The sequence below is a fragment of the Dermacentor silvarum genome, chromosome 2 (genome assembly GCF_013339745.2).
Source record: "Dermacentor silvarum isolate Dsil-2018 chromosome 2, BIME_Dsil_1.4, whole genome shotgun sequence".
NCBI classification, from domain to species: domain Eukaryota; kingdom Metazoa; phylum Arthropoda; class Arachnida; order Ixodida; family Ixodidae; genus Dermacentor; species Dermacentor silvarum.
In genome coordinates this window covers 25139605-25162296 of record NC_051155.1, presented here as the reverse complement: position 1 = coordinate 25162296, position 22692 = coordinate 25139605, and the positions used below count along the sequence as shown (strand labels likewise).

The 22692-nt window shown below is 51.1% G+C and overlaps 1 protein-coding gene across 1 annotated transcript in view; it reads left to right on the top strand.

Annotated features, from left to right (window-relative positions):
- Positions 1–22692, top strand: part of LOC119439933 (arylsulfatase B) — a 322975-nt gene that overhangs the window by 119178 nt on the left and 181105 nt on the right. The window contains exon 2 of the mRNA XM_049661199.1: positions 17218–17529. Coding sequence (XP_049517156.1) covers positions 17251–17529 — 279 coding nt within the window. The 5' untranslated portion in view covers positions 17218–17250. The remainder of the gene's footprint in view (positions 1–17217; positions 17530–22692) is intronic.

The following is a 22692-nucleotide window of genomic DNA, read 5'->3' as shown; positions in this document are numbered from 1 at the left end:
GGTATAGAGAAAGGAAAGAAAAGGACAAACGAAAGCCACAGATGATGCGGCAAGTTGAACTACCCAATTTCCGAGTGTGTTTGTTGGGAAACGCTGCGTGGGCCGGGCTTTCAATGAGCAAGGTCGGTCAAAATTTGTTATTGATGTCCTCGTAATTTTCGTTTTCGCATGATAATTTTGATCATGATGCTAACTGTTACAATAAACGGTGAAATTTTCTGCGGTCTTAAAAGCTAATGAACAGTCATACGTTTTTATAATTACGAGTTTATGGACCTGATGGAACAGAGCTTTTTACTTCCATTGATTTTTGTTGCATGCTTCGCTATCTAAAGGACAAACTTCACTCGGTGGGGAAGTTTAGCGAAGTGGTCAATGACTTCGGACACATTGATGCCGATGTCTCTGTGGGCGTATAAGAGAACCACCCTCACCATGCGTTCCTGAGACATTGCAGAGCGCAAGTAGTTTTTTTAGCAGCCTCATGTTTGAAAATATTTGCTCTGCGCTGGCAGTGGTCACTGGAAGGGTGACTAGAATCTTCACCAGTTTGTACACATTTACATAGAACCTCCAGTCGCAATGAGAGATGGCATCTATTCCGGTGCTAAACCCTAAATACACTTCTTCGATGTCGTTGGCATCCTTGTTTAGGTGCCTTGCACAAACAGTAAGCTGTTCGATTCCAGCAATATACGTCGTTTCGTCAGCAAGTACGGAGAAGTAGCTGCAGCGTTTACTTTTGCATCTAGGCTTTCTTTAATAATTTCACCAAAAATTTCTATAATTTGTTTTTTTTACATCTGGGCTTAAATACGAGGCATTACTGGGGCAACTTTCCAAATGGTTCTTCAGATATGTATCTCCACAATCAGCTGGCATGCGAAGAAGAGCTTTGAAAATACCAGCATTTCCAGCCGGGGCTTTGCTTTAATCCATAGGACCACTGTGCCTATGGTCACGGAGAGCCAGACTTTTGTCGCCCGCAAGAAAGAACTGTCTCAATAACAGGCCGCTAACTTTCTTCTGTTTTCTCTTATTTTACTTTGCCTGCCCTGGTCCAGCTTATCGATCACATTGGGCGCGCTTCCTGAAAATATTTGGAGAAACTTATCAGCTGCCAGCTGACAGTCACAGTGATATTTAGTATTTTCATGTATGGAAGATTGCGAGCGCGTGCTTCCATCTCTGGAACGGCGTGAATACGAGGGCTCCAGTGCGCGCTCGTTGGCCCAAGTTTATAAGAACATCAAACCCGTAAAGTTCCAGAATTGAAAATCTGAAGCATGGCTTTGGAAATGTCAGTGCACTTTTCGCGTCAAAAGTTTATGAGAATTTTATACCCACAAAGTTCGGAATTGAGATCCATGCGCTCCGTAGATTCCACGGCCGCTGCGAGATGCCGCGACGCGCCCGCTCGCTATCCAGAAGCCCTTGAAAGTTTGTGCTCGGATGGGGCTCCTTGCGTTATATGACTCCAAGCGCAGAAGCGTTGCCACGAAATCCAGCTCGATTTCGCATTGTGCATGCCAAAATGTCTTTTCGAGCGTGCAAAAGAGATTGTAGACAAAATCCCTAAGGATTCCCGGCGCCGGTGGTCGTTTTGCTTGGCGCCGGGAAAACATTTCGGGGGGGGGGGGGGGGGGCTAATGGGGCTTCAGACCCGCCCCCCACCCCGGCTATGCCCCTGCAATACCGCTGGCATCGGTGTGTATGTCTGTAGGGGCCGTCGGGTCGTAGTGGCGCCAAGTTAAGGGGGGGGGGGGGGGAGTCAGCAAACGACGAAGGCTCGTGGACGCCTCATCGCAATCTGATGACCACGAGCCCGTTGCTCCCTAGGAGCTTCGTCCGGGGCGATGCGATGGCGGCGAAATTCCGAATGAAGCGTCTGAAGTGAGAGCATAGACCAATGAAACTGCGCAATTCTTTGATGGACCTTGGCTTGGGGCATTCGGCAACGGCACGAAGTTTGTCGGGGTCCGGGAGAATTCCATCCTTGGATACGACATGGCCAAGCATCGTGAGTTGCCGTGCAGCAAATGGGCACTTCTTTATGTTTAATCGTAGGCCGACGTTCGATAAACACGTCAAAACACGCCGGAGGCGTTCGAGGTGCGTGGTGAAGTCGGGCGCGAAAACTACAATGTTCTCAAGATAGCACAAACATGTGTGCTACTTTAAGCCTCGCATAACTGTGTCCATCATGCGCTCGAATGTCGCGCGCGCATTACAGATTCCAAAAGGCATCACGTTAAACTCGTACAAGCCGTCGGGCGTGATAAAGGCTGTTTCCATAGGCACTTGTCAATACCCGGAGCGCAAATCCAGAGATGCAAAGAACTCGGCTCCTTGCAGGTAGTCAATTGCGTCGTCTATGCGTGGCAGGGGATAGACTTCCTTGCGAGTGATCTTGTTGAGCCGGCGATAATCGACGCCAAACCTTACGGAACCTTCCTACTTTGTAACAAGGACGACAAGAGAAGCCCACGGACTTTTCGAGGGTCGAATTACTTCGCGCCGAAGCATGTCGTCGACTTGCTCGTTAATCACATCACGTTCGCTGTGTTGGGGCTCGCGTTGATGTTCGGTTCCATCCTACCGCGATCCGCCAGTTGTTGGGGCGCCGGTTACTACAACCTCGACCGGCATCACTTCTAGGTAGCGTAGCGCTGCCGGCAGGCTGCAGGCGGCCGGTAGATCACGGCGACCAGGCAGGGCGAGACGATTTTAAGTGCGAAACTTGCACGGTTTATTTCATGTTGAAGGATTGCAAAGAAGAGAATGAATGAATGAGAAAAAATACATGGCGGGGCCGCTTAAATAGGCCTTCTAACAATGAGGCGGGATTTCGCTCAAGTCACGTGACAGGAAAGTCCAGTCAGGGGGGATGCGGCAGCAGCTCCCTCTCGCCTAGGTGACGTTTCCCGGGCTTGTCTCCACTGGTGGCAACCCGAGGTGCCCGAAGAACGTCATTCGCGGAAGGTGGGCATCTCCCTCTCCCCTAGGCGACGTTTCCTGGGCTTGCCTCCGCTGGCGGCAACCCGAGGCTCCTGAAGACGTTATTCGTGGAAGGCGTGCCTATTTGCCCCCCCTACGCACATGCACACAAAGGGATTAGCCACTCGGGCGTCCCAGTCCCCGCACCTGTACACAAAGGGATCAGACACTCCTGCGTTCCAGATGCTCCGGAAGAACGTTTCGTAGAAGGCGGGCCTAATCGCCTCCCCGCACCTGCGCCACTACTGCGTCCCGCCCGCGACAACCAAGCACGATGGGGAGACCTCCTCCGTTAATCCTTTTAAACGGGCTGTCTTACGTCAACCGTAACAGCATCTCCGGCGGGGGAAGAAGATCCCGACGCGTAGGGGCCAGCAGCCACTGGGCGAGGGCTCGGCGTTTCAGCAGCAGAACTTCCCTCTGTGGTGACGAACCCTTGGTTCGTAGCTTGCAGTCCCTGGAGTCGTTCATCAGTTCTCGGAGCGCTCTTGTAGGCCTTCTCTCCCTGGTCCGGACCGGTGAAACTGGGCTTGCAAACAGGTCTCGCAACTTTTCGTCTCCTGTTTGGGCACGCAATCACTCCAGAACAGTGCCGCACCCACAACCACAAACAAACGAGCACAAGGCTACTCTCCCCCAAGACACACCAGGCTTTACAAAAAAAAAAAAAGAAAACTGCTACTGCTTTCCCATTCCTTTCGAGCATCCTCCACCTTGAACACTAAAAACAGCCATTTCCCGAAAGCGTTATGACGTGATTACTAAATCCGCTAACGATCAACTACAACTACGCGGGAAAAAAACGTACAAGAAAAAAAGATACTAACGTCGAAATCACGCTGAAACCAGAGTGATCATGAGGTTTTCGCTACTGTAGGGGCAACAACTGAGACCTTCGGCATTGCCTTTAAGTTTACCCTTCTTATAGCGAATATCGAAGCCAAGCTCTGCCAATAAACTCAAAAAGCCTCAGCTGATGACCTCCGCGTGTTCATTCCTCTACCCCGTTGAGGGGGGAACTGAAAATTATGCTTGACTGAGCGACACCGTCGCAGTAAGCGACCACCTAAGATAGACTTCGCAGCTGTCACAATGGCAGTTAGTTAAAATGCGTACCAGCCAACTAGCGGCTAAGCTTATGAGTAGCCCACTTTAGCACTGCACAAGTCCTCTTTCATATGCCATAGGCATCTTCGCGTGCCGCTAGCTTTCGACCACCTCACACACAGGCTGCTCTAAGCCACCTTTGTTCCTCCCTCTCGAAATGGCTCTCTACGACCGCTGTCAATCATGTCACCCGGTATGAATAGAAAGAATCGGGACCATCTCCCGGTAACGTGTTCCGCGTCCTCTAACTCCGCCTCTCCAAAGTGAGAATTTGCCTTAGTGGCACGTGATTCACAAGTCTTCACAGGACAAGAAACCAAGGCGCACTTTAGAACCACGGAACCCGTGACTGCGATCGAAAAAAGGTCAAAGGGACAAAGATGCGTATTGCGTTGCTCTTTCGGTCGTTGCTACCAGCCAGTACCTGCGCCTCTAATGCGAAAAGCACTGGACTCTGCTGACTGATTGAACTTGTAATTAAACCAGTTCATAGAGTGGCATTCAAAACCCAAAAGCAAAAGCTACACTCAATCTACGCGCGAAAAGACTAAAAAAATGTTTCTACAAACGCGCTTCAATGAACAAAATTTCTACAGTGGTAACTGATACACGCCCTATACTGTAAGCCTTAAATTACAAAACTAAGGTCTGCCTTCGAAAACCCCAAATCTCAATGCTTAACTACAAAATCAGCGCGGTCAAGAGCCGCCACCTTTGCGAAACCAGCTTCACGCTTTCCTTCGTGTTAACTGGCTCGTACGACACCGAAATTCGCAGCATAACACTTAACTTGTAAATTCAAAAGCAAGACTTCTTAAAACATTGCTTCACGTTTACCTACAAACAAGTTACTGATCGCGATGGCAAATTGACTAGTTCCTAATGCGCCCTCAATGGGGTCGCAGTCCGAAAGCCCTCGCGCTTCGCCGAGGACGACAAAGGGAGCCAGACATACACTGCCATCTGCTGACACCTGCCACTTGGTGTCCTCGCAACTTGCCCTCACGTCCCCGAAGGGGAGGCCATAAACGCGGGATGAATAACCCTTCTCCCTTTGTTCTCGCTTTCGCGACGCATTCCTCCTCGGTGCCTGTTTGACTGGCTGGGTTCATACGCGCATACTCAACCAGTTTGAAACCTGAACATTTCAGCCGCACCTTTACTCGCGGAAGCGCGCCCTGTGCTGTCGCATCAGCCTTTGGTGACGCTTCCGTTTCCTAAGCCGCCCCAAAAAACCCTTTCCCGTTCGGCGCGATGGCCTGGTGCCTTGTCTTACGGGCTGCGGTGTGGCGACTTTTTCAAGTTTTCGATGCGCCGAATACTTGGCTCTCTTTTTCTGACGGCCCTGTCTGACAACGTTTTCTTCTTCTGCCATGCGGTCTTCTGTTATGCACTTGAAACACCCGAGCGTTGGGTTCCCGTTCTGCTCGGCCGCCATGGCATTCTGCTCTACGTTTGACGATTCCGGAACGTCTCCGCAAGAAACGCTCTTTGGACTCGGCACTGGCTCTGGTTCCGCGACGTCTTCGCGCTCTACATTCGGCCGTACCCGAGAGCCGCTCAAGTGCCGAGGCACGAGGTCCGTATCCAGCTCCATATTGACCCCATTGGGGTTGCTGGAACGAGCCTCGTCCCCGCAAGGAGCGCTCTCCGGGATGGCCGCTGACTCAGTTTCGGTGGACGCCTCAAATGCGCTCTCTCCGAAGCTTGAGTCCAGAGCAATATCCGGTTCCCGGATATTGTCGGGCCGATTTACCTGCGCTATCGTTGAGAACTATTTCCTTAGCCAGGTCCTCCCCAACTGTACCGGTGGGATCTCGAATCGCCGCTTCCGTACTTTGCTCGGCCGCCCCACTATCTAGGTCTATACCTTTGACGACTCCGGCCTTTCGCCCGTATGCACAGGCACGAGGCAGGTTTCCAGCGCCTGCTTAATCTTCTCATGGCTACTGGAACGAGCCTCGTCCTCGCAAGGAACGCTTTCCGGAATCGACCCTGTTTGTAGACAGGCGACGGCCTCGCTCTTTACGTGCTTTACCTCTGAGGGTTCTACCACGTCGCACTCCGCGTGCTCTCCATTCCCTGACGCGACCTTAACCGCGGGTTGTCGCTCAGTTACCTCAAGAGTAGGAACTCTCTGTTGGTCCCCTTGATCTTTCCGATCGCTCTCAACCGGAATGCCGAGCTGCCGGAATAAAGCTCTCTTAGCTGTATCGTAATTCCGGTACTCGTCATCAGAAAATCGAGACAAGACGCAGGACACGTTAAAGGGAAACACGTTGTACAGTTCGAAGGACCAATTTTCACGGTCAAGCTGTACCTCTGCGCATGCCTTCTCGAAAAGGGCAAGAAAACTTTTTAAGTTTTCGCCGATTTTGAATACGCCCAGCCTAGATCGTACCTGTTGCCCTCTAAGAGACTGGATTTTCTGTCGAATTTCTTCTATCCGAATCCTGTGCTCTTCCCGTTTTCGTTCCTGTTTGCTTTCGTGCTCTTCCCGTTTTCGTTGCCGTTCTTCTAGGCTCTTACGCTCTTCCTCCTTATGCTCAATGCTTTCTAAACATTCCTCAAGTTCATCGTCGTCTGCCCCGACTGCTTCGATCGCCTCAATGATCTCCGGCTTTCTCCTCGATTCGGCAATTTGGAGGTCCAACTCTCTGGCCAAGTTTAACAATTCCGGCTTCTTTAGTGCCTTCAGGTTCATGGCTGCCCTTAGTGCTGCTAACTCTTCACTCTATAACAACCTCGACGTACTCCAAACTTCCGTCAACGGTTAAAGAAAAATCACTGATCTGTACTTTCCCAAAAATGGGAAAGAAATAGCCTAGTGATATCTCAGTGAAGAAAAGCCGTGCACTCACATATGCAGTCATGAATCCTGACACCTTCCTTCCGAAGTTGTCAACAGGACCAAGAGGAGACGATCTCTTAGATGTTATCCAAAGTTGGGGCCTCCGGGGTAGCGCATCCCATCGCTGCCAATCAGTTGTTGGGGCTCGCGTTGATGTCCGGTTCCATCCCACCGCTGCCACCAGTTGTTGGGGCTCGCGTTGATGTCCGGTTCCATCTTACCGCGATCCGCCAGTTGTTGGGGCGCCGGTTACTACAACCTCGACCGGCATCACTTCTAGGTAGCGTAGCGCTGCCGGCAGGCTGCAGGCGGCCGGTAGATCATGGCGACCAGGCAGGGCGAGACGATTTTAAGTGCGAAACTTGCACGGTTTATTTGATGTTGAAGGATTGCAAAGAAGAGAATGAATGAATGAGAAAAAATACATGGCGGGGCCGCTTAAATAGGCCTTCTAACAATGAGGCGGGATTTCGCTCAAGTCACGTGACAGGAAAGTCCAGTCAGGGGGGATGCGGCAGCAGCTCCCTCTCACCTAGGTGATGTTTCCCGGGCTTGTCTCCGCTGGTGGCAACCCGAGGCTCCTGAAGACGTTATTCATGGAAGGCGGGTCTATTTGCCCCCCCCCCCCCTACGCACATGCACACAAAGGGATCAGCCACTGGGGCGTCCCAGTCCCCGCACCTGTACACAAAGGGATCAGACACTACTGCGTTCCAGATGCTCCGGAAGAACGTTTCGTAGAAGGCGGGCCTAATCGCCTCCCCGCACCTGCGCCACTACTGCGTCTCGCCCGCGACAACCAAGCACGATGGGGAGACCTCCTCCGTTAATCCTTTTAAACGGGCTGTCGTACGTCAGCCGTAACAGCTGGCAGAAACGCGACACAGGCGTTGTCGCAATGGTGGGTGAGAGCCAGTGTCGATGTGGTGCGTTACAGTTGAAGTCCGACCCAGGGAAGCTTGCCCCACGTCGAAAGACGAACGAAATTCTTCCAAGAGGGACAGCAACTGGGAACGCTGGGCCGCTGTAAGGGTTCCAGCGATAGAGGAACCAAATAAATCCCTGGGCAATGCGTCAGATGTAGAAACAACACTGAGCGTATGGTAGGTTGCGCAATGGAGGTAGTCGGGCACGTAGATAACTTGCACGTCGTCGATTGCTTCCACGGTACTGTTGTGCCTGGCGGTCCTTCGGGACAAAGGAGGCCTCATCGACAGGTGCGAACATATCAAGTGCTCTTCACGCTTGTCGTTTCTCGCGGTCGAGAAGTGTCACCGTCATTCACCTGGGACTGATGATTGAGCAATTAGCCCCCAGACTACAATGGGTCCTCGGCCTCGTGCGTAGCTGAAATGGCAACGTCCCCCTTGGTGTGCTTCCATGAAGCACCAACGCCCGCCCGAACTACGACGAGGCCCGGCGCCGACTGTGACGCGCCGACTGTGATAACTGAGCACCCTACTGAGACATCAGCTACCACCCTCCCTGGAAATGGTTGCTTCCGCGAACTGACCGCCACGGAGACGCAGCTAATTCGGAGAGGTGTCAACCGCGGCCTGTGTTCGGGGGCGACCAGGCAAGATTGGAGGCGGAGCCCGGCGGGAAACGATGCCACATCATGGGCGGGAGTTTACGAACTGGTCGGACATTCTCATTGGCTAAAAGAACTAAAGTGTATTCCCTCGTCGAGTGAAAGAGGGGAAACGAAAGGGATAAAACAGCGGGACTGGAGTGTCGTGAGGAGGATCGACCATGTAGAACGCTCGGAGATGTAAACGCTAACACATGCAAAGATGTTAGAGCATGTAGACGACTACAATATCATGGAGTCCTTCTTGTAAAATATGCACATTTGTATACAAAACAGTGTTTTTATTCTCCCTGGATGACTGCTCCTCTCGGCACTTGGCACGACATCACCCAGAGAAGCTTCGTGGCCGCTCGGACTTCGGCTTTCGCAACAGTACCCACACATTCTCCTCGGAGCAGCATGACAGGGTATGGGCACGGGTTGCAAAGGAAAATTGTGCTAGTGCCCTTGATGATGTCCACGGTAGCAAAAGGTAGCAACAGGCCCTTCCTTGCGAGGAAACGGCCAGATCGTGAAAGTAATGCAATGGCGTCCGAGAGGCCACTGCAGTGCATGGACACGATCATTCAGGCGTTGGAAGCAACCTGAGTGTCGGCTTCGACTATCAGTTTACTGGAAAGTGACGGAGCGTCAGTTAGCGTCAAATCTAGCAGTGGCGATAGCTCTATTTCGGCCCGTGCGCAGTCGATATCGGCATTGTGGCGTGAGAGAAAATCTCAGCCGAGGATGACACAATGAAAGCTGGAGGAAATGATGACTTGTATGGCGTATAGACAACGTCCTGAATTTCTACACGAGCAGTGCAAGATTCCAAGGGTCGAATATGCTGAGCACTGGCTGTGCGAAGGGATAGTCCGGACAGGGGCGTCGCGACTTTCCGAAGTAAGCGGCAAAGTGTAGCGTCCATAACACATACGGCTGCTCCTGTGTCCACGAATGCCGACGCGCGAACGCCGTCGACAAACACGTCTATCACATTGGATGGGCTGCAATGAGGACTTGTGTACTTCGACGTTGTCGCAGCCCTTGCCTCTTGGGCTGCGACTGTTAGTTTTCCTCATCCCTAGGGACAGCACGAGGCCGCATCGGCGATAACGAGCGCCGGCGTGGAGATGGTGAACGGCGGGTGTTCGGCGGCGGGCGGTATGTCGATGACACACCGGAAGGTGGGTATTAATATGGATGGGGCGAACGGTTTGTCATGGATGATGTGACGCAGGGCGGCTGTACACGATTACAGAAACGGGCCACCTGAGCGGCGTAGCCGCAGGCAAAGTATATAGGCCGGTTGTCAGATGTACGCCACCGGTTCGTTGTGGCTGGTCCCGTTCACGTCGGAGCACGCCCTGTATAGAGCGGCTGGTGATAGTACTGTATAGTGGGCTGCACTGGAGGCCTAGCCATGACGTCGGCATAAGTGAGGCGCACATGAGCAGACAGTGGGAGGGGCCTCGCGACGACTTCAGCATAGCTGAGCGGTGCTGGTGCCGGGGCCTGTAGGGGTGGTGCCACGACCTCGGTGTAGCTCAGTGGCACAGGCGCAGGAACATGGGGGCGTTGGTCTGGCAAGACCTCGGGGATTTCTTGCTCGATGGCGCGTCGGTGCGGCGACACGATAGTCGAAGCGGGCTGTGGCACATGCGGCGGCTGAGCCGGCTGAGCAAAGGGTACCAATGAGAGTTGGCGTGCTACTTCCTCCCGAATGAATGCTTTCAGTTCCGCAAGCAGTGCGGTCTGGTCGAAGGTGGTAGCCAGACCAGCGATGTGTTCGTCGCGTGAAGAAGATCGACGAGTCAACGAGCGCTGCCTGCGTAGCTCCTCGTAACTTTGGTAAAATGTAACAATCTATGTGACGGATTGTGGATTCTTAGTTGTTGAAAGCGGCTTCCTCGATTCCTTTCATAACGTTTCTGATTCCATCTGATTCCGACTCGCGTCCACGCGCTAACGCAAGTCCAGGATATCTTGGATGTAGCTAGTGAAGGACTCTCCCGGCTGTTGGGCTCGTTCTCGCAAGCAGGATTCTCCTCGCACCTTGCGCGCAGCAGGACGACCAAACACAGCTACTAATGAGGTCCTGAACGTGGACCATGTCGGAATTTCCGTCTCGTGGTTGCTGTACCAGAGGCTTGCCACGCCGGCGAGGTAAAAGAGCGCGCTGCTTAGTTTCGCGGCATCGTCCCATTTATTGATGACGCTTACTCGCTCGTACGTGAACCGCCAGTCCTCTACGTCGTTGTCGTCTGAGCCGCTGAAAACAGGAGGATCCTTGTGGAGAGGTAGACCAGAGCACACAACGGAGGGTGCAGGAGTCAACGGAGTGTGCGAGGTCGTCGGCTAAGATTCGGCCTGAGACATGGTTTAAGGGAGGGTACGCGATCGAAGCTCCAGGATGCGTTGGAGCGTAGCACCTCCACCACTTGTAAAGTCGTTTACTGCATGCAAGCGTTAGGGCCGACCGTTGGATCAATTCAGGCAACCGAGAGCGCGAGCGACGTAGTCCGGGCGATGCGCTGGAGAGACTGACGCACTAGACAGCGCTAGTAAGAATGCCCCACTGCATCGTCCCTCTTCACTACAAGACAATTGGTAGAGGATAGGCAGGGAATTATTGGAAATAGAGGTATACGTGAGGTTTAGAATCGATATTAGCTGGTGGCATGACGTGTTTTGTGCCTTTCTTAATGATATGACAATTTCAGGTTCAAGTTACAGCTTTTAGTGATTCTAAGTTGCCACGTGTCAAATTGATTTCCGTCGGGCGTAGGCATTTAAAATTGCTTATGAGGTATCAGTCTGTACAGTTCCTATCGCAAGGTGACCGCAATTGCTTTATCAAATACGCGTATATAGCCATGTTCGTTAAAGTGGCTGGCTACTGCTTTAGGTAATTGTATTTTGTATTTGCGCGATGACCGAGGTCAAGAAAGTCGGCAGTCAAGCACAAGGTAATAGAAGGCATAAAAAGTATAAATAAACAACCAGGAGTCATCAAAAAATAAGCGATAGGAACAGAGGCAATGAATTGGATGGAAATAATGGAAACCAAAACGAACACGGAAATTAACATGAATGAGAAGAAAGAAATAAACAGGGAAAATCTGTACGATAATACGAAGGGAAGTGCCTTGCTATTTCAGGCTCGAGCCGCTTGCCTAAGGACACAGACATACCAGAGCATACTCGCAACTTGATGAGGCATGTATATGCTGCAGCGAAAATCCGGACACCACTCTGCGCATTCCACCGAAATTCGAAGGAATTCACCCAGTGAGACCAGAAGGTAACGTACACGTGCCCGAAGCGCTTGGATTTAAAGTGGATGGAATCATCAACCAGTCAGCATCCGAGATAAGTAAGAGCTGTTTAGAGTATTGGTGGGAGAAAAACATGGATGAGATCTATACGACCGGAGCGGTTACAGGCATAGGTAGCGGTACAAGGTAGACAGAGACGAGGGTGGCAATGTGGGCTTGTTGGTCTGTCATGTGTTCGTGTTTTTATGCGCTTCCAGATTACCATCCATGTAGACAGAGACGTTTTGAGGTAGAAAAAAAAGAAAAGCGATGTATACAAAAATGCTAGAATAAAAAGGATGTATATCAAACCTGGTTATATCAGGCAGGCTAGGTGACTGTTTACCATCGTCCCGCTTCAAAGGGGATTGCAATAAATCATCATCAGCAGCAGCATCATTGTGTCGTGCCACTTGTCACGATAATGATGATGATTTATTGAAATCCCCTTTGAAACATGACGATGGTAAATAGTCACCTAGCCTGCCTGATTTAATCAGGTTTGATATACAGGTTTTTTTTCATTGTAGCATTTTTGTATACATCTCCTTAATATTTTTCTTCCTCAAAAACTTCTCATCTACCTTGTAGCGCTGTTTATGAAACGGCTACATGGCGTGCCAGCGGGTGCAATATTACGAAACTGGAATGTGAAGTGTGCACGTATCGACGCTACGTCGCCCGCATCTCACATCACGTGACTCCTCATGCCCTAGGGCGAGTGTGTAAGGCAAGCTTGAGCCGCAGCTAGCAAGCGCTGCGGTAACATGTTGCTGCTGCTGATGACGATGACTTATTTGCATCACCTTTGGAACAGGGCTATGACAAATAGACATACCAGAGCATAGGAACAGAGGCAATGGTTGATTTAGCCTGGGAAAGAGCCTGGTTGATTTAACCAGGTATGCATAACATGTTTCTCATTCTGCAATTTTTGTATCACCATCAGCAGCAGCAGCAGCAGCAGCAGCAGCAGCAGCAGCAGCAGCAGCAGCAGCAGCAGCAGCAGCATATTTTTATGTCCACTGCAGGACGAAGGCCTCTCCCTGCGATCTTCAATTACCCCTGTATTGAACTAGCTGATTCCAACTTGCGCCAGCAAATTTCCTAACTTCATCACCCCACCTAGTTTTCCGCCGTCCTCGACTGCGCTTTCCTTCTCTTGGTATCTATTCTGTAACTGTAATGGTCCACCGGTTATCCATCCTACGCACAGCATGGCCTGCCCAGCTCCATTTTATTCTCTTAATGTCAGAGTATCGGCTATCCCTGTTTGCTCTCTGAGCCACACTGCTCTCTTCCTGTGTCTTAACGTTAGGCCTAGCATTTTGCGTTCCATCGCTCTTTGTGCCGTCCTTAACTTGTTCTCGGGATTCTTTGTTAACCTCCAAGTTTCTGCCCCATATGATAGCACCGGTAGAATGGAATGATTGTACACTTTTCTTTTCAGTGACAGTAGTAAGCTCCCAGTCAGGATTTTGCAATGCCTGCCGTATGCACTCCAACCCAATTTTATTCTTTTGTAAGTTTATTCCTCATGATCAGGGTCCCCTGTGAGTAATTGAACTAGAGAAACGTACTCCTATACAAACTCTAGAGGCTGACTGGCGATCCTGAATTCTTGTTCTCTTGCCAGGCTCTTGAACATTATCTTTGTCTTCTGCATATTGATCATCAACCCCACTCTTACACTTTCTCGGTTAAGGTCCTCAATAATTGGTTGTAATTCATCCCCATTCTTGCTGAATAGGACAACGTCGTCTGCAAACCGAAGGTTGCTGAGATATTCGCCGTTGATCCTCACTCCTAAGCCTTCCCAGTCTAAGAGCTTGAATACTTCTTTTAGGCATTCAGTGAGTAGCATTAGAGAGATTGTGTCTCCTTGCCTGACCCCTTTCTTGATAGGCCGCAGTCAAAGACGCATTGCGTAATCCAGGAGTACAGGGGGTATACGTGAATATCTTGGGAAATATCTACAAGGACATGCACAGCAGTCTTGGTTCTCTCGAGAATGTAAACATTACTAAAGTGGGGGAGTGCAACCGCACTGCTTACATTGTATCGGGAGGTTGCATCTTGTGCCTGTGGGAACAAAACTGGCATGCTCACGCTTCCGATAATTTCTACAACTACCGGACTGCCCTATGTATTTTTGCCACAAGCAATAAGAATCCGACAAGCAACACATGTATCGTACATGCATACTAAATTTCTCCAGGTGTGCGGTATCGCACTTAAGGCTTTGTGTGTCGTGCTGCGAAACTTGCTTACACAAGCTCGCCAACATGCACGGTGAAAAAACACAAGTTTGACAGCGTTCCTAGCAGAAACCTTGTTCAAGTTGTGTCAAAATGTAGGTACGGCATTAAAATGAGAGTATTTCCTGATTGCACTCTTCTTGATCACCATGGCATCGGTGCTTCATTGTTTGGTGCTTCTCTAATGATTCCGTCACTGATATCATAAACTGAGGGTAGCCTGCTGTCTCTCAGCTTGCTTGTTAAAGCTGTTTTGCATTTAATGCATAAGACCCTTTTCTAGCGCATATAACAAGCACAAATTAGCGACACTACACTAAGCAAGCTTCGAGTGGGAGGACCCGTACGGAAGCAGTGTCTTTTTTGTCCTCTGGCCGCACATCTAACAGATGTGACCACGGGAATAAAAAGTTAATTACAAATTTGAAAACCTATTAATTTTTCCATGGTGCTTGGCGAGTGAAACGAAGACGACTCGAGCAAGACTGAAACACTGACGCATATAATGAATGACGCTGGCGAGGCAGTCATCTGGTCCGAAATTTAAAAGAATAACAAAGTGATCGACGCATATAAAGATAAGGCCAACACAGTCATCATTCCAAACATCACATACATATTTGCCAAATTTAGCACAAAATACTATGCATGAGACCGGCGCAACACATGAACCTATATAAATTCCATTCTTCTGCAGAACCAACTTGCCGTCAAATTTTGCAAACTTTCCGAAAGGTAAAATGATAGAAGTTACATACCGTTCTTTGTTGAGAGTCCTCAGCCAGAAATCTCTCATTGGCCTTCAATAAATCCTGCACGTCACGTACATTTTCTATTGCGATAGCAATCATATGGAAACTCCAAGCGCATTTCTGCCGTCGGCGTCGGCGTCGCCGTGATATTTCGTATAAAGTCTCAACACGATAATATTGTCTCCACGTGCCGTAAGCTGTCTGTAGGAGTGAAAGCTTGAGATGGTCACCCGACGATCGCCGCACAGTCTGGCGCGCGCGAGGGCTGACGGCGGGGCGGAAGCGCACCGTCTTTTGTCGCGCGAGATGCACAGGGGGAGACGATCGAGGAGGAGTAAGTTCTAATCCGGCGGCTGCTACTTACGGTGCGCCAGAGTGGGCACCGTGAATTGAAAAGGATCTGCGACGTGCATAAAGCGCGCCCGGGCGGGCCTCATCTTCAAAGCGATTTAGCTGCGATCTCGACAAAGTACGCCGTGTACCGTTAGCTCCGTATGCACTGTGCTTTCGACGTTTTGTTCGCGTTGAAGCGAGAAACAGAACAAAGGTCAATTCGCTCAAACTGCTGCTGTTGCGCTTCCTCACTCCAGCGTTTGGACAGCGATCTTCCGCGGTCATCGAGCGAGATGTCTTCATGTCGACCCGTGCACGCGTGATAGCGTGCTTGTTAATTGAGTTAGTAAGCGAACGTTTGCAAGTTTATACGGCCAATAAATCTAATATCCTTACTTCGTATAGCTGTCTACTAATTTGCTATAGGAATCGATGCTGTGCCTTTCGGGCGAAACTGCGACTTTTTCATGGGGAGCCGAATAGTACAGAGCTTCAATATTCGCCAGAACGCCGGATTTACTACACACGCTATCGACGTCAAGGCATCAGTGTCTGCAATTGAACTGTCGATTCCGAAATTATTCTCTATAGCGTGGGCATTTAAAGAACGCTGCAAGAACTCCCCCGCTAGATTCTGCCACGAACCTTCTTCTATCGCAATGGTTCTGAAGGGGTATTCAGGTTTGTGCGTTTTCTTCTTTACTGACTTCTCCAAAGACTGAAGGTTTAGCTTCAGAACCTTTCTTTTTACCTTTTTTCGTCTCTCGTTCAGCACCGCGAAGTTGTCATCATCGCCATTTTAATAAACGAAACCTTCAGGAGGACAACAAACCCACATTCTTAGTAGGACTGAAGGATGCTGAGGTCATCATCTACGAGGAAATGGCCCACGAAACGCATAGTTTTTTTTTTTCAATATGTGGCGGGGGCTTGTTTCTCACTTCTCTGTGTGGTCAATTCTTTTCGAAAGGCACAACTCCTTCTCTTTCGGTTGCGTTTTCCTTGACACCTCACGGACCATGGCGAGCAGCTGAGGACCGGCCTGTCGTGGCGCTAAGCCGAACGCTGGTCTCTTTTCTAACAGTTCATGGGCGCCAGCTGGAACCGATGCGTCTTCCAGGTCGACCAAGCCTCCCGCTTCCGACTTCTCTGCATTTGCTTAGGAACATGACGCAGAACCTCACGCCAGAAGGTTTCTGTCACCGACCCGGCACAGTTAAGTTATTGGGGGTGCAGAGAAGCTCCCAAAGTACTGTCATGTTCATGAAGACATGCTAGCCTGAGCCAATCTTGCCAGTGCCTCACTTGTCGCGATGTCTCTGAAATCAGAGACTTGCTACTTTTCTTTCAATATCCTTCTCACAGCGAGATTGCTCCAAAATATTCGACCTCATCAAAGGGTGGCATCCCGGCTTTTATGCACTTGAAGAGGTACCGTACATTGTACTTGTAGTACATAATGCCATCAGGACACAGGTATCCGCGTCCTGTTGAAGGACGTACAAGTAGGAAAGGGCGCAATGTACGAGAAAACAAGTTATAAGAGTGGCTTGTTGGTCAAGTTGGTACATTATTCAGCTGTGAAATGGTAGCGGTGGCATTCTACCACGGTGCCAGCGCTGGCGAGATTTATCAGCAGAATATCAGTGATATATTTTTGCGCGTTAGCGACCACTAAGTGTAATTAAAAACTTCTATGTGTATATGATACCTTCATTGTGGCATAATATAGCTATAGGTGTTACGAAAGAACCGAATGCAAAAATTTAAAGGCAAGCTGCGGTTCATATGACTTTTCTTTTCGGAAATATTCTAAGATAACGTAGGACAGAGATGCTGCGTGTCACGAATGAACTGTCACGAAGGTCTCTCCAGACGCATATACGTCAATAAAAAGAGAGTCACTTGAGAACACAAGATCGGACGTAAAAAGATTATATTCGGTTAAATGTGGCGGAGACACTGATATTTCGCCAATGCCTCCGCACCACGGAATGTCTGCACTGACACTATGACCCTTACTTCGAAACAGGGGCATCCTCGTCACTGTGGTGCTACCATCAGCATGGTGCCGAAGAATCACGCCGAGGACGCTCCCACGACCGCGATTGGACGCGCCGAGCCGAGTGGCGCAACTAGAGGATCTCATCCTACCCGTGGTACCAGGGCTCCACCGGCACAGCTCGGGCGAAAGTCCAGCTCAAGAGTGCTACTACTTGGCGCCCTCACCTTGGGCACGTTCCTGCTGCTTGTGACTCTGACCTACTTTATGCTGACGTATAACCCACCACCAGGTCCTGACTCGCGACGCCCACACATCGTCTTCATCTTGGCCGACGATTTGGTAAGCACTGTGCTCCTTCGTGGCACCTGCTGCCGGCCAAGTAGGTTCTGCAAATTGATGCACTGATACATTTTACATGCCGACAGCTGTGCTACGGAGAAATCCGCATCGTCGAAGTCTAGACTAACTTTGAGTGCACCTGACATCCGTTGTTCTGTACGGTAATTTCCGTGCACCGGTGATGTCGCATTACGTCTTCATCGCATTGATGAAGCGGTTTGTTAAAACACATTCGTATACAGGTTATATATATATATATATATATATATATATATATATATATATATATATATATATATTGACACGTATACATGTTTATCTTTCACCGGTGGCCGCTTTCCACCGGCTAACAAATGTTAAACGTTATCGCTCGGCGTAGGACGCGCCTGTATCGGAAGTTTCTAGAACGTTATCGAAGCTTCTTTCCCTTCCCTGTTTTCACCGACGCTTATGTTATTTGATTGTACGACCAACGCGAATTGTCTAGAACTTTCTGGAAGACACGCGGGCATCAGGGATTATTCTGGAACCTTCGATGACTCAGTATAAAAGCCGACGCGTTTCGCCGCTGATCAGATTCCAACGGTCGCCGACTGTGTTCGCCGCTTTCGTTGTGCTTCGAGTGTAGCTTGCTTTTGTGGGCACAGGTTCCGCTAATAAAGAATCCGTTTCGTCATACACAGTTTTACGACTGTTTACTTCAGTGTCACTACTACGTGACATCTGGTGGAGGTGCCTTTGTGTTCATCCACCGGACGCCCCTGAAAAGCCGTGATCCAAGCCCGAACCCCGAAGAGAGTACCAACGTTGTCCCGGAGCATCGAGCATGCCTCAGGCTACAAAACCAACCCCTGGATTACGGACTTCTTCCCGAGAAGACCACAGCGATCAAGGTCACGTCAACGACCCCAATGGCAGCCCCAGCGTCCCACATCCTGCTGCAACAACCTCGGGAGCCACCGACCTTCCATGGATCATCTGCTGAAGACCCTGAAACCTGGCTGGAGACATACGAGAGGACCGCGACGTTCAACAAATGGAGCGACGACGACAAGCTGCGCCATGTATATTTTTCGTTGGATGACGCTGCTCGGACCTGGTTTGAGAACAGAGAGACCACCCTGGTGACATGGGACCTATTTCGTGAGAACTTCGTGAGAACCTTCACGAGTGTCGTACGAAAGGAAAGGGCTGAAGTTCTCTTAGAAACCAGAGTTCAATTGCCGAACGAGAACATCGCAATCTTCACGGAGGAGATGACTCGCCTCTTCCGCCATGCCGATCCCGACATGTGTGAAGAAAAGAAAGTTCGGTTCTTGATGCGGGGTGTCAAGGAACAAATATTCGCCGGATTGATGCGCAACCCGCCCAAGACTGTCGCAGAATTTGCTTCGGAGGCCACAACGATCGAGAAGACGCTTGAAATGCGCGCCAGGCAATACAATCGCCGTGCCCTGACAAACTACGTCGAAGCTCAAGCGCTAGGCGCCGACGACCTGCGAGAGACGATCAGAGCGGTTGTAAGGGAAGAGCTACAGAAGTTATGTCCAAGGTCGCCGCCTCAGGTGGCCTCGATCGCTGACATAGGTAAAGAAAAGGTTCAGCGGTCACTGGAAGTGCCAGAAGTTCCGGCATCGCCTCAACCACAACCGGAAGCGATGACGTATGACGCCATCGCCCGCCGTCAAGGACCCCCTCCGCTTTCGCGCCAGGGCCCCGTAACGCCACAGTTCCGTCATCCACCGCCGCCGCCGCCGCCGCCAGCACGCCCATCGCCCAGCGCAGCTACCCGAAAAAAACAGACATTTGACGCGCCCCCGACCACCGCCCGCTCTGTTATCACTGCGGGGAAGCCGGCCATGTCTAGCTACCGCCGATGCCCATACCGCGATGGGCCTACGCGGGTTCGCCGTCAACGCGCCACACCCACAGCTTGGCGAGCGGTCACGTGATATCTCCGACTACATCGCCGGAACGCAATGGAGACCCCGACTTCCTTCGCGTTCGCCATCGCCGGGACACTACCTGTCGCCGCAGCGCCGACCATACACTGCCCCAGCCCGGGGCCGGTCCGTGAGCCCTTATCCGGGAAACTGAAAGCAGCAACCGATGGAGGTGAGGTTGCTGTACGACGCAATGCCGAAGATTCCCCGCAGCCCACGAAGAAGATTCGCGAATCATCACGACGCGGTATCATCACGCCGCCTGGAAAGAGCCTTGAAGACAACACTTCGCCGCCGCAAGAAGACCGGCCGACGCGACGTAGCAGCAGCGGAGCAAGCCGGCGCAGCCGTGATCCGACGCCATGACTTAATCGTAATGCTAGACGACGGTCTACCGACTTAGAAGTGCTAATCGATGGTCATAGTGTCACCGCTCTCGTCGACACTGGAGCCGACTATTATGTCTTCAGTGGCCCGTTCGCCGCCAAGTTGAAAAAGGTGAAAATGGCCTGGCAAGGACCCGATATCCGGACAGCGGGAGGCCACCTAGTAACGCCGGCTGGAATCTGCACAGCGCGAGTCACGGTAAACAACCGCAGTTACCCGGCGAGCTTCGTAATCCTGCAGCACTGCTCCAGGGATGTCATCCTAGGCACGGACTTTCTGAATCAACACCGTGCAGTCATCGACTTAAGGTCCCAGTCGATAACGCTTTCAACGCACAACGGGATACCACCGGATACAAGCACCCATTACCATCCCTTGAATGTGGTAGAAGAACAAGTCACCGTTCCGCCGCGTTCCAGCGTAATGATTTCCGTCGGTACCGAAGTGCCTGCAGACATGGAATGCGTCATCGAGGGCGATCATCACTTACTGCTCGACCGTGAAATTTGCGTCGCTAGAGGCATAGCTGAGCTACGTGCAGGGAAAGCAAGGGTGATGCTCACGAACTTCAGCCCCAAATACAAGCACATTAACAAAGGCATCACGGTCGCCTACATCAACGAAATAGTACAAGCCAGCAGTGTTTTCGCCTTCACGGAATCTAGTGCACCTGCTACGACGACTATAGTGCCTGAACCAACTTTCGACGTCAATCAGAGCCTTCCCACGCATAAGAAAGAACAACTAAAAGCTCTGCTCCTGCAACACAAGGACTGCTTCTCGTCGTCGTCAAAAGTTCGACAAACCCCTGTCGCCAAGCACCGACCCATAACCGACGAAAATGTGCGCCCACTCCGTCAGAGCCCGTACCGAGTTTCGGCGCGCGAACGCGTGGCCATAAGGCAACAAGTCGACGAAATGCTACGCGACGACATCATCGAGCCGTCCAAGAGTCCGTGGGCGTCCCCCGTGGTGTTAGTGATGAAGAAGGATGGAACCCTACGTTTCTGCGTCGATTATCGTCACCTCAACAAGATCACGAGGAATTATGTATACCCCCTCCCACGGATTGACGAAGCCTTGGATCGACTCTACAACGCAAAGTATTTTTCGTCGATGGACCTCAAAACCTGCTACTGGCAAATCGAAGTCGACGAGAGGGACCAGGAGAAGACTGCCTTTATAACACCAGACAGACTGTTCGAGTTCAAGGTCATGGCGTTTGGTCTTTGCTCGGCACCTGCGACTTCCCAACGCGTCATGGATACAGTACTGGCAGGCTTGAAGTGACAGACTTGCCTCGTCTATTTGGATGACGTCGTTGTGTTTGCCTCAAGCTTCGAAGAACACCTTCTGCGGCTAGAAACAGTTCTTCAAGCAATCAAGACCTCCGGACTCACGTTAAAGCCAGAAAAGTGCCGCTTCGCATATGAGGAGCTCTTGTTTTTGGGCCACGTCATCAACAAGTCTAGAGTGCGCCCCGACCTTCAGAAAACTGCGACCATCTCCAACTTTCCTCCGCCCGCTGACAAGAAGGCAGTGCGTAGATTTCTTGGACTGTGGCCCTATTACAGGCGCTTCGTCAAGAATTTTTCACAGATCGCTGAGCCACTGACGTATCTCACGAAGGCCGACGTCGAGTTCAAGTGGGAGACGCCGCAATTCGAAGCATTAGAATAACTGAAGCAAAGCCTGCAATCGCCGCCAATACTTGTGCATTTCGACGAAAACGCCGATACCGAAGTCCACACCGACGCAAGCAGCGTAGGACTCGGCGCCGTGCTTGTGCAGAGGACTGACGGACTAGAAAGGGTTGTAAGATACGCTAGCCGGTCGCTATTGAAGGCGGAAGCAGATTATTCCACTACAGAAAAGGAGTGCCTCGCCATCATCTGGGCTACATCAAAGTTTCGCCCCTACCTCTATGGCAGGCCCTTTAAAGTTGTGAGCGAACACCACGCCTTGTGTTGGCTAGCTAACTTGAAGGATCCTTGAGGTCGCCTCGCACGATGGAGTCTGAGACTTCAAGCATTCGACATCACCGTCGTCTACAAGTCCGGGCAAAAGCACGCTGACGCCGACTGTTTGTCTCGCGCCCCCGTCGAACCCCCGCCACAGGACGACCAGGATGACGACACTTTCTTGGGTCCCATCAGTGCCGACGAATTCGACGAACAACAGCGAGCCGACCAGCAACTAAGGAGCCTTGTAGACTACCTGGAAGGCAAGACCGTCATTGTGCCCAAGGTGTTCAGGCGAGGATTGGCGTCGTTTTTCTTGCAAAACGACATTCTCCTAAAGAAGAACTTTTCGCCTCTCAGAGCCAACTACCTCCTCGTGGTACCCTCAGCATTGCGTCCAGAGGTTCTGCAAGCTCTCCATGACGACCCAACGGCTAGACACCTCGGTTTTTCCCGCACGCTCGCGAGGATACAAGAAAAATACTACTGGCCTCGCCTCTCTGCCGACGTCGCCCATTACGTAAGGACATGCCGAGACTGCCAGCGACGCAAAACACCGCCGACAAGGCCAGCCGGACTTCTACAGCCGATCAAGCCACCTCGCCGACCGTTCCAGCAGATCGGACTGGGGCCTTTTCCGACGTCGACGTCCGGGAATAAATGGATCGTCGTAGCTACGGACTACCTCACCCGCTACGCCGAAACAAAAGCCTTGCCCAAAGGCAGTGCTGCCGAGGTAGCCAGATTCTTCGTTGAGAACATCCTCCTGCGTCACGGTGCCCCAGAAGTCTTCATCACCGACAGAGGTACGGCCTTCACGGCTGAACTAACACAAGCCATCCAGCCAATGGCCTCACCGAGCGCCTAAATAA